At 38.5% G+C, this 12728-nt stretch overlaps 1 protein-coding gene across 1 annotated transcript in view; it reads left to right on the plus strand.

Moving 5' to 3' along the window:
- Positions 1–1678: 1678 nt before the first annotated feature.
- Positions 1679–12728, plus strand: part of ANKRD50 (ankyrin repeat domain 50) — a 32668-nt gene continuing 21618 nt past the window's right edge. Inside the window, exons 1-2 of the mRNA XM_043568893.1 lie at positions 1679–1989; positions 3502–4448. Of these exons, the coding sequence (XP_043424828.1) occupies positions 3937–4448 (512 nt within the window). The 5' untranslated portion in view covers positions 1679–1989; positions 3502–3936. The remainder of the gene's footprint in view (positions 1990–3501; positions 4449–12728) is intronic.

The following is a 12728-nucleotide window of genomic DNA, read 5'->3' on the forward strand; positions in this document are numbered from 1 at the left end:
GCTGTGTAGGGCAAAGACCCTGCTCTTCAGGAATTTTTCTATTATGAAAAGCCAAAAGCCATAAAAGTGGAATGTGAAATAAACTTTAAAGCAAAAAAATTCTAAATGAGTCTGAAGGTTAATTAAAGCTCAGTTATCGCTGATGCTATTTCAACCAGCATTCTGAGATGGTTAGCTATCATTAAAAAAAAATAGGCCCACTAAACTAAGTTTCTGTAACTTCTCTATTGGGCAGAAATTATTTTAATTCTTGTATTAGCAAATAGCTTAATGGAAATGATAGTTTAATGTACATACTTATTTAAATTTTTTCTCTAAACATATAATATTACAGCCATGAAATGTCATTGAAGGAGTCAATGACTATAAAGCTGCATGGCAAACAAGCTAAGTGGTAATTAAAATTGCTTAAGCAAATGTAAATCAAACTTGTAGTTTTTTAAAAAAATCAATTTTCATCTCTCTAATTCTGGAGAATTTATATCTTCTGCCTTTTTTGCTTGTGTTTTGGAAAAGAATCTCAGAAGTCACAAAAGAATGAATTAAATGTTAAGATAAACAAGCTTCAAATGCCATGGATAGGCTAGTAATAAACAGAACGGAAGGGTAAGCACAAGTACAATCTATTTGGTTATACGCTTTTCTAGTTAAGTGGGATAGCTGTACTTGGCAATTCCAGAAAAACCAGATGGGAGGCTGGTTTAACATTTAGGAAATAAACATTGAAATTAATGGAGAACGGGAGATGGAGAACTCATGGCTTTAGCATAAATAATAAAATAATAAAGATAGCACATTTTCTACTCTGTCAGATGACAGTACATTTACCTTCCCTGCAGAAACCTGGAATCTAAATAACCCAGGTCCAAGTGAGTGCAAACAACTGGCCAGTCTTGTTTAACAGTAACTGCCTGTAGTCAGGCCCTCTAGGACAGTTTATCTGATTCTACAGTCTGACCTCGACCATGGACTCTTTCCCTTAGAGTGGCCTCTGCGGGTCATCCAAGTGTCCAGAAGGACAGGAGCCTGAGACCGATTCATGACTGCTTTCAACCTCCACCTGGTGGAGGCCACGTCCTTTTCATGAGGCCGATGGTAATGCGCGCTACAGCCCCACTATTTTTTATTCTTACGATATTCTTCCCAGTCCTTTCCTTGCTTCTCTCAGTCTCAGGCTGAGAAAGTAAAAGCATCACCGGAATTTAATGGATTGAAAGGGAACCCAGACGACTGAAGAATAGGACGGGTCTGGAGTGGTCTTTGGAACAAGGGGGTTAAGAAGGCGGCAAGGGGCAACTCTCCCAGCTCAACTGCCCTTCGTAGGAGCGGATATGGCCCCCAAAGCCAGCGAGTCCTCGGCCTGAAAGACAAAGAAAGGCTCGGGGCCGAGTGGTGACGGGGTGGGTGGGGGCAGCGACTCGCGTGAGCTCGGGGACGTGAGAACGCAGCCCCCGCCCCTTTCTCCTCCCCCCACAAAGGCGGGGCCCGAAAGCCACCCCCAGAAAGGTTCCCCCGAGAGGCGGGCAGCGGGTCCAGGCGCCCGCACACGCCCAGGCACCGGCGGCGACGGGCCGGAGCGCAGGGGGAGGAGAGGAGTAAGGGGAGGAGCCGGCGGGCGAAGAAAGGCCGAGCGGTCGGGTGGGGGCGGGGCCTGGGCTGGAGGGCGGGGCCACGGAGTGGGGCGGGGCGGAGCCGGCCGAGTCCCGGGCTGCCTGAGACAGTCACTGCCCTGACGGCGGCGGCGGCGGCGGTTGGCTGGTGGGGGTTGGGAGGAGCACGACCGAGGCTGCTGGGGCAGCTGGAACTGGCAGTTGCCGGGGGCCAACAGGAGGATCCGGAGCTGAGAGCGTGCCCCAGGCCGGGAGGAGGAGGAGGCTGCAGTTGGAGTCCCGAGAGCGCTGGCGGCCGCGGATTCTCAGAGGAGCAAGTGTCTGAGGCTTAGAGTCCGCAGCGGCGGCGGCGGCGGCCACGGCGGCGGCTGGGGCCGAGGTAACCGAGGGGCGGCATCGGCGGTAGAAGCGAGGCCCCTTCTCAGGTCGGAAGCTCGGGGGCTGTGGCTGGGCTCGAGGCTGACTCACCCACCCACCCTTTGCAGTCTCCGTCCCCTTCGTTCCGCCGTGGGTCCGGTGGGGGCGGGAACGGCGCGAGGGGTGGGGGCGCAGAACTGGGCGCCGACTGGAAGGCGACCCCTCATCTGGGATTGGCAAGGGCGTCGGGCACCCCCTCCCCCTCCAAAAGACACACCCCAAAATCTCGGGGCGGGGCGGGGTGTTGGGGCGTTCCCAGCCTTCTGGAAGGGAAGACCTCGGTGTAGAGGCTGCACCTCCGTCCGTGGCCTCTCCGAGGTGGCCCCCCTGTGGCTCCTTGAGGCTGCTCAAACCGAAGGTGGTTCCCGTCTCTGGGAATCCCGGAGTTCCTTTTGTCTATCAGCTGAAACTAGAGGCCGGAACTGTAGGCAAACACCCACCAGCCCTGAAGCATTCTACTCCTTATTCCTTTTCTGTCTCGGAAGGAATTCTCCCCGGCAGCCTTTTCTCCGGCCACAGTAGTAGATTCCATTCCTCACCCCCATCCGAAACATTTATCTTTGGCGCAGAGGAAGGAAGGATTCACGTTGTACTTGTATTTGGCTTTATCATTCGTGTTAAGATTATTCCCATCCTCCCCCTCTATTTTTTTTTAACCCATTCCCATCCAGCCGCAACCATAGTAATCATCCCCTAGATTCTGCAAACTATCAACAAAGAAGTGTGACTAGTCGAGTAAACAGAGCCCTTGACTGGCTGGACTGTGCAATTTAATAGAGCTTCCTTTAACTGGCGCTGTTCTACCAAGCTTGTCGGAAAGACCTTTTTGGCTAGAGTTAAGGATGTTACTGTGTGTGCATAAAGCCTTTTTTAAAAATCCAGGGTAACTGGATTAAAATGTAGCTGCTTGGGAAGCATAACCGTAGAGAAAGTAAAATACAGAAAGGAAAGTGGAATTATGATTCTGGGGGTAATTGTCCAACTTTTTTAAAGTGCCAAAGATGAAGTATATGGATTTTCTTAAAGTATATGGGTTTTTGAGATTATTTTAACTGACAAATTATATCCTTTTGTAAGCTTTTAAGTAAGTAAGCTCTTAACATATAATATTATGCACTAAGATATTTTTGTTTTATTTTAGTTACTTGTAGAAATTGTTGATTTCCCAGATATCTTAAAGCTAGGAACCTGTGAGCAGGTTCATTAAGAATCAACGCTCCAACAAAATGGCATTTTATCAATACTTTGGATTAAGGATGTATTAACAGTGGCCTGTCCTTTCTGCCACATAAAAGACCCTAATCTAAAACAGTTCCCTCCCTGGCAGTTGCCCAGATGCCTGAAAATGGCAAGGTCTAGTACTTTGAGTGATTATCCTTCAACAAGAAATACAGAGCTACCTATCAACTGTATAAGTGGGATCGCTTTGATGGCATTTACTGTAATGGACATCTTTTCTGCATCTAATTTTCAGATACAGAATTAACACTTGGAATCTGGAGAAGCATTTTGTACACATTGAAAGATTGGGCATTATCTTTAGTTTTCCAGATGTATTGTCTCATCTGCACACTTGAAACATCCACAATCACATAAACTCCAGATATAACCATGGAGTTATGTGACCCATCAAGATTTAGGAAAAGTATTGCCACGCTTTGGAACCAGGCAATTTTCCACCAGTTCAACAATTAAACTAATATATTTTCTGCTGATAATCAAGAGTAAAGAGCTAAATAAAGTCATGCACATTCGATTGGCAAATGGCATCTCTGGCTGTTGAGTTTTACTGTAACTGGTTACTGTATCATTCAGAGTCAACTTAATATGCAAGTTATGTCCTAATGGATGTAAAGACCTGTGTTGACGTATCCAGGATCTAGCAAATGTTGAAGATAAGAAACCTATTATGACTAATCCTTGGGAAGAGAAAGTCTGCAAAATGGCTCAAACGAGTTTACTGCAGGGGAAGCAGTTTTACTGTAGGGAGTGGGTTTTCCACAAGCTTCAGCATTGCCTCCAGGAGAAAACTAACTGCTGCAATAGTGCTGTCAACACACCATCCCTTGTAATGAATTCTGGGAATAATGCTAGTGTTGTCTCTGGAAAAGGAGCTGCCTGGGGTGTGTTGTTGGTAGGAGGGCCTGGCAGTGGCAAGACAGCCCTATGTACTGAGCTGTTGTGGCCAAGTTCACCTACGAGCTTGCAGAGAGGTTTACATCGCCAGGCTTTGGCCTTTCATTTCTGCAAAGCCCAGGACTCTGATACTTTGTGTGTTGGAGGGTTTATTAGAGGTCTAGTTGCCCAGATCTGCCGCAGTGGACTACTCCAAGGATATGAGGATAAGCTAAGGGATCCAGCAGTCCAAAGCCTGTTACAGCCTGGAGAATGTGAAAGGAACCCAGCTGAAGCATTTAAAAGGTAACAATAAGAATGCCATGATTCTGGTTTCTAAGCAAAAATTAACGTGTTTTCTAGGTTTTTTGTTTGTTTTAGTTTTTTGTCTGTTTAAATTTTGTGGGGTACCTGTACTACTGTGCATTTGGGGATAATCCGTAGTTGTAAATACACGTGTTACTTTGAGTATCGAAAACAAAATTTAAGCTTTGAATGTTGCACAGGATATGAATTAAAAGTATGTCTTTTGTTTTACTTCTTCAATAACAGAATATGAAACAGAAACTTAATTTTTATTTCAAATTTAGGACAATTGCTTATTTACTTATTTATTTTTCTAGTATTATCTATAATTGGTAAGGGATATTTCTTATGGTAGAAAAAACCATTTAGCTGCTTGGAAAATAGGCTGCATTTTCAGGGAAGGCATGTTATAAATGGTGCTGAATTTAGAGGAACTCTCAGCGTAGAATCTAATCTTTTTTGCTTATAGTAGTCTTTCTTCAAGTTATTTTTGAAAGAGATCATTGGCCATTGAGAATCTGAAGAAAATCTATGTTTGGGATTTATTCCCCTATCGAGTAAACAAAAAGTTAAGTAGTACTTTTAAATATGTGATATTTATAAAATAATGAAAATCTGGCATAATTTTACTACTTTTAGTGAGTGATATGAAAAACAACTTTTTTTCTAACCTCAATTAAGCATTTTTCCTTTGGTAAATGGAGTGGTCTAGGAGGGGAGTAAGTTGCTTTTCAGAGTTGTTGCAGATTCAAAGTGTATTCAAGAAGACATCCCTTGAAAATAATTTTTTGCCTATCAACCCTCTGCTTGTTAAAAGAAGCAGGCAGATTGTTATTTTTGTGGTTGCTATTGACTCACTGCTTCTTGAATTACTCATTTTGTGTATACTTTTATTTCTACACAGTAAGTAGCTCTTAGCAGGTGGAAGTTTGTTCCCCAAAGATGTAGGTATACTGTGCGATGGAAGTTAGCATACGTGTGTGTATATGTGGCTGTATGTGTCTGTCTCTCTGTGTGTCTCTAGGAGTCTTTTGAGTAGGATTTGAATTGCTGTGAAATGAGTGATATTTGTTTTTATGATGTCTTCAGATTTAATGGTATGAAAAACATAAGTTTTAAGTGGTGTTGAAAATATTAACAATAATAGCAAACGCTATGTGTCAGTGTTCTAAAAGATTTACGAATATTAACTTATTTCATTTTCATTGCAATCCTATGAGGTAGGTACTGTTATTATTCCCATTTCATGGATGAGGAAACTGAGACACAGAAAGCTTTGTAACTTGTCCAAGGTTACAGTCTTGTATGTGGCAGGCAGAGCTGGGATTTGAAGAATGTGTGCATGTATACAGGTTTGTAATCATAGAAATTCTTTGAAGGACTAGAGGGGGAGAGTAGATTAGAATTTGTGGAGGACAGGGGTGTGTGTCACAGTTGTGATTTGAGTGGAGTTTTCAGATTGCCCATATAAGTGACAGAGTAGTAGTCTGGAATGATCTTTATGGATAGTGGTATGGAATTCAAATGTGGGAGGGGTATATTAAAGTCAGCCAAAGAGAAATAAATAAAAACATAAAAAAAAAAAAAAAGTCAGCCAAAGAGATGCATCTTTGAGAGGTGTGCTATTCTTGCAGATTTTTAAATGTTTAAGTGCAGTCCAGTAAAATTCAGGGCAAATCTCTTATCTTTTGCTCTTAGCCACCAACATCAGGGTTAAAACTATTCAGTCATTTTTAAATAAGAAGGAAATCCGTTAGGTGATAACTGGTGCACAAATAGGAGATACTGGCTTCAGTGGACGGTTTTAAATATGGAATGTGTTTATTCAATAACGTAGTCTTCAATATGTAAAACTTTACCTTTTAAGAGACTTAGAAGTCTCTGGGTATAAGCGGCTCTTTTCCTATTGACTTCCTACTTTTTCTGAAGATACTGTCACTAGTTGAAGAGCTGAATTTTCATTTCTTATAATTTCATTTCTTAGAAGTTACTTGGATTTAACACCTTAGAAAATCAGTTTCAAAGAGCTTAGCTAACTACGTTAAACTTAGTCCGACTAAATTCGGTAATTATACATTTTATTTTATTGAAATTTATATGTAAATTTCTAATGCCTTTAAATATTTAAAATCATGTCTAATTGTACATTTTTGCTATATTCTGATCTTGAGCAGACCTTTCTGTATGGTATCATAGGTTTTCCTGAAAAAGGTCCGTTTACTGAGATGGTCCTGTTTTTGTTTTTTTTTTTTTCCTGTGTAAATTTTAGTTATCAAATAATTGAAGAGAAATGAGAAGCAATTAGAGCTATATGTGAAAACTACACCGGTGCTGATTTTCTGATTGACAGAAAGAGCTAACCACTTTGTATTCCCAGGCTGTACTTTGGTAGAGGAAGCACAGCCTTTCTTTTTGGACCATTTTGGTGATCTTAATCTCCTTCTGGATCTTTCAAAAGCCTGGGTTACTTTCTTTCTTCATCATTAAAGTAGTTAATCATTAAATAAATTAGGTAACTCTGATACTGTAACAACTGTTTCTGATAATTCATAGAGTACATTTCCTCTAAGACTCTGAAGCTTTCATATAACCATAGTCAAATGCAAGTATGAGAATACAATACAGTTAAAGAGAAATATTTTTGCATCGTCTATGGCATTAGATAATCTAAGCCTTTACTTTTGGATAGACAAGATTTTATTGTAGGTTCTATTACAGTAGGTTCTATTTGTGATTGATTTTTGTTAAATAAGGCCTCAGAGAATTTTAATAGGAATCTATTTTGTGTAGGCAGGGAGAAATGTAATTCAACAGGTAGATAATCATTGCTTTCAAGAAGTTATACTATTTTGAGAGAGACAGAGATCAAAGTGATATGATAGGAGATGAAATATAAACAAAGAGAAGTAAAATCTTTTTTTGCTTTTGAAAAAAATTCAAAACCCACTTTATTACTTTTTTAACATCTATCTAACACTTGATAATATTAATGGTTTCATATATTCATTTGTAAAACAATTTAATAGTAATAGAAAATTGATAAAGAGAAATCTTAGTTCTTGACAGATGAACAAAGTTGGGGAAATTGCAGAGAAGTGATTCCGTAATGAATGCATTTTATAAACTTTTCTTCAGTTTTACTTCCTAATTATTTACCTAGTTTTTATGTTTAATGATACTAGATAGAATACGTAGTGCCACAAAAAAAAACTTCTTACATGAAATCATATACCTACGTGGTAACTTGTTAATTGCTGGTGTATTGAAATCACTTTTTCTCTATGATAAGAAAAATGAGAGGAATGTCATTTTAATCTAGTTAAATGCTGCTACTTTCTTTCCCCTCTGACATGATACCACAATTCTTAGACATAGTAGTCACAAAATTTATTCTGACTTTCATTAATTCTTACAGCAAATATTTGAGAGCCTTTTGTGTTTTAAACACAGTTGAGCTGGAGATATTTATTGAGAACCTTCTGTGTGTTCAGTTCAGTTGTAGATAAATCAGTGAGTTGAACAGACAAAATACCCTGCCTTCATGGAGCTTAAATTCTTATTATAATATTTATCTTATTTCTATAAAGAGAAATAATATTTGGGATAAATGCCTGTTACAGTGCTCATGCAACATATAAATGTTTTAAGACTAGTGTAAGGAATTATATGATCTGCTAAAGGGAATGATGAATGAAGACCTATTAATTTCTTTTTTTCCCTTTTCCATTTTTCTATCTTGATTAGTTAAAGTGCAAAGCTATTGTTACTGTTTAGATTTTTTTTTTTCTCATTTCTGTTGGTGGAACTAAGATGGTCTCATTGATGACAATTAACATTTTTACCTGAAAACCGAAGTCTGATTTCTTTCCTTCTGCCTTTCCCTTCACACTCTTATTGCAAAACTTTGTATATTTTGTGTATTTTCTAGAGTTTGTGTTAGAGTTTCCTGGTAGTCATATAAATGTAAGCCAAATCCCAGTTACTTTTGACAGAAGTATGAAGGCATCTAAGTTTAGGGAAAGTGAGAAGGAGTGGAGTAGTTTCAGATCTTGTGACTGGTTTAGAAGCACAACTGAACATGATTATTTCATTCAACTAGAAACTCCTTTCTGAATCTTACTATCATAGTTATTGCACCCATGGATCTTCTTGGAGATTTAAATGGATGTGGAACTGGGAAATACAAATTTTTGCTTCTGGTAGACACTATTCTCTAATTTTTATTTCTAGTTAAAAATCTGCCAGACCAGGTTATTAGTTTTCTATGTGTGATGTCAATTTTCCAGATTTGAGTAAAAAGATTTTGTTCTTTGTAATGTGTAAGTGGAATAAAATTGTGATGAAGAATTAGGTAACTGACTCTAAACTTTGAGAGGTTAGCCAAAAAAAAGTTGTGTTGGTAGTGAAAGGCTCGTTAAGTGAGAGTAGCTTGTTAAGAAAAGAATCGGGGGGTGCCTGGGTGGCGCAGTCGGTTAAGCGTCCGACTTCAGCCAGGTCACGATCTCGCGGTCTGTGAGTTCGAGCCCCGCGTCAGGCTCTGGGCTGATGGCTCAGAGCCTGGAGCCTGTTTCCGATTCTGTGTCTCCCTCTCTCTCTGCCCCTCCCCCGTTCATGCTCTGTCTCTCTCTGTCCCAAAAATAAATAAAAAATGTTGAAAAAAAAATTTTAAAAAAAAATAAAAAAAAGAAAAGAATCGGAAACTGGAAGACCAAACCGACATTTGTGTTTTATGTCAAATAGGAACCCTCAAGTGATTGAATCTTCTTTCTGATTTTTTTATTTCCTTCTCTTTGAACATTTATAGTTTTTCAGTTGTATCTCTTTAGATTTTTAGCTTCTTTAGTTATTTATGCATATATCTTCTGTTATCTCTTCTATTAGGCATATGCTTCTTCATGACGTTATTCATGACTGATTAATTTTTTATATTTACCATAGTGCTTTGAACAGCACTTTGCATGTAGTAAGTGCTAAATGATTATCATTTGAATGAGGGAATAAAGCCACTTACCTATCTAGAATATGTTTGAACCTAATTGAAGGATAGCTGAAGCTCTTGCATAAGGAAGGGAATTGAAATGTTTTATCGTTTAGGTCAGTTTTCAGTGTAGACCAGACTGGTATAGTGATTATTAATTTATTAACCTCCCGTGTGTACTCTTTAGCATGTATGAATATGGCATTGGTCCAGATAGTTTTAAGTGGCCAGATGTCTATCTTCTGTCTCAACTGGCTGCAAGTATTTTTGGCTTACTCAACAAAGGGACTAAGAACAGAATGAGATTGGAACGTGTGCTTCCTTTTTACCCTCCTTTGTGGGGTATTTTCAAGGCAAAATATTCCCTTTCCATCGTCTGTCTGGTATAACTAGTACTATTTAAGATAGCCATCATTATCCATTCTTCAATATTACCAGATTAAAAGATCTTGTAAAGTGTCTTTGCAGTTCACATTTTAAATGAAATAAATGAATTAATGTAATTTTCAAAATCAAAATTCTACATTTCTTTTAGTCTAACATAGTCATTTTTCACCAAATTGTTGTTTCCAACTTTTGACCATGTTATTTTTACCTTAAGATGGACTTCCATTCATTCAGGACCTCCCACTTTCCCTTCCTAAAACCTTTTGTTTCTACCCTTGATGGGTTCTTTTTTATGCTTCATATCTAAGTGCTGCTTCCTTTGGTTCCTGTTGCTCCTCCATAAAATTTGCTGAACCGTTCCTCAACCTTTAATCACTTATGCTATAATGGCATAACATACTCCTCCATATTTATGTTATTTAATTTCAGTCACATTTTTAGTTCTGCTTGGCCATTCTCCCATTTACTTAGTAACTCTGTGTTGTGTTTTGTTTTGTTTTGTTTTGTTTTGTTTTGTTTTAGACCAGAGAGAGTAAAGTTATTCCCTACAGGTTGAATACTTTTACCCAATTCAGGAAATTTCATACACACATCCAGATTTCTGGTTTTTCTCGGAAAAAAAGTGGAAATTTTGACAAAATTAGGTTCTCATTCTCTTGAATCAGTAATCTCGTGGAGCCATGTTAGCTGCTGTCTTCAGCTGGGGCCTACATGCCCTAATTTGATTCATCCCCCCAACTCTGTTATTCTATTCCACGACCACTTTACCTGTTCATATGTGCCAGCCTAGCTGCTACTGGCATTTTCAAACACAAACGTGTTTCCTAGTACTCTGACAAAAAGTGTATTTTTTTTATTTCCTACCAGATCTTCATATTATCTCTAATTTGTGTACACAAGTCCTACTACTTATGTGTCACCTCATTTCTTAACTTACTGAAGTCTGACTTCTATATGTGTATATTCACAGAAAGATGTTTGTGCAGAGTAGCTTCTGAACTCATTGCTCACTCTATCTTAGCCTTAGATGATACATTCTAGAACTTTTTTCATTATCTGTAATTTCTTCCTTTCAAAATCCTCTATGTTCTTTGGTCTCTCTCCCTCTAGGTACTCTCTCGGTGTTTGTCCATGGAAGCTTACTTAGATCTTCTCTCTTTATACATATTCATTCCTTCAATAATTTTATTTATTTACATGGCTACCAGCGTTCATATCTAGTATGATAGCAATCGAATCTGCACCAACATATCTAATGTGATAGCAATCAAATCTGCGTCAACAGCTTTTATCCTCGCCCTGATCAACATGTATCTTTTCACTGGAGTGTTCTTCACTAACCTTGCTGTGTTTTTCAAATCAGCATCTCTTTCAGCATTTCTATTCATTGGCTCACTCATTTATTTCTGAAACATATTCTGCACCTGCTCTGTGTCAGATAAGTGGTCAGTGTCAGGGCTAAAGTTGTAAGCCAAACAGTTAAGTGGTAGGGGCGAGAGGAAAGTACATTGAACAAATAATCACAAAAATAAATGTAGAAATGCAGGCTTAACAAGTGCCAAGATGGAAGGACACAGGATAAAAGCATATAATCTGAAGCCTGATCATTATTTGGAAATCTGGGAAAAGTGACTCTTTATCTAAGTTATTTCTTAATTCTTGTTTCCTAGACTCTGCTTAAAAGTGTGATCTTAAGATCAACATTATCAACATTACTTTTGGAGGTTATTAGAAATGCAGAATCTGAGGTCTGTTGAATCTCAGTCTGCCTTTTAGCCCATTTCCTAAGTGAGTGAATCCTGTGCACATTGAAGTTTAAGAAGCACTGCCCTAGGCTTGTTTCTAGAGTTTGCTTTGATTATTTTCTCTTATATTAGTTTATTCTAAAGCATTTAATCCTTTTCTTGGAATGTTTCTTGAATCTTTTACCCTAATCTAGAATATTATTTATCTACTCCTAGAAGTAATTTTAGCCTCTCTATCTTCTAATTCCTTTTGTTCATAGTTGGCCAGTTTTACCATAGTAAAACAGTGCTTTCTTTAGGTCCTTCTTCTGAGGACTGTGATAACTTATACAACAAATTCAGATTTCTCTGCCTACCTCTATTGAAAGGTCTGGATAATTTCATTTTGTTCTTTTAAAGTATGTTTCGTGTTTCCAAAACTTGATTAGAACACATAAGTTCATTTATTGTTTCAAGAAACATTTTAAGCATATGAGAGAATGTTAAAGTCTTTAGGAGATATGAGAAGTAAGAATATTCTTACTTTTCTTAGGGTTTAGTAAGAACTTCATATATATAATAAGGATATAGATTTTTTTTGTTATTTATGTTACAGGTTTTTTTTTCAGATTTTTTTAGCATTTTTGCTGTTTTTAAAAAAAAATTATGAAATAAGATGTTTTCTATATGGTAAAGTGGTTTGATTTTATGAAGTAAAATAAGTAAATACTTTTCTGCCATTAAAAATATCTTAAAGGGTGCCTGGCTGGCTTAGTTGGTAGAGCATGCAACTCTTGATCTCGAGGTTGTGAGTTCGAGCCCCATGTTGGGCATAGAGCTTACATTAAAAAATAAAAATATCTTTGGGTGCCTGGGTGGCTCAGTCTGTTAAGCTTCTGACTTCAGCTCAGGTCATGATCTCACGGTCCATGAGTTCGAGCCTCGCATTGGGCTCTGTCCTGACAGCACAGAGCCTGGAACTTGGAGCCTGCTTTGGATTCTCTGTCTCCCTTTCTCTCTCTCCACCGCTTCCCTACTTGCACTCTGTCTGTCTGTCTCTCTCTCAAAAATAAATAAACATTAAAAAAATTAAAAAATATATCTTTGAAATATATTCTGATTGGTTGCCTGTTTACCCTACAGTTGTTCTAGTTATCTTTGACCATACTCTATATAATTGTCTTAAATTTT

Source organism: Prionailurus bengalensis, chromosome B1 (genome assembly GCF_016509475.1).
Source record: "Prionailurus bengalensis isolate Pbe53 chromosome B1, Fcat_Pben_1.1_paternal_pri, whole genome shotgun sequence".
Lineage (NCBI taxonomy): Eukaryota > Metazoa > Chordata > Mammalia > Carnivora > Felidae > Prionailurus > Prionailurus bengalensis.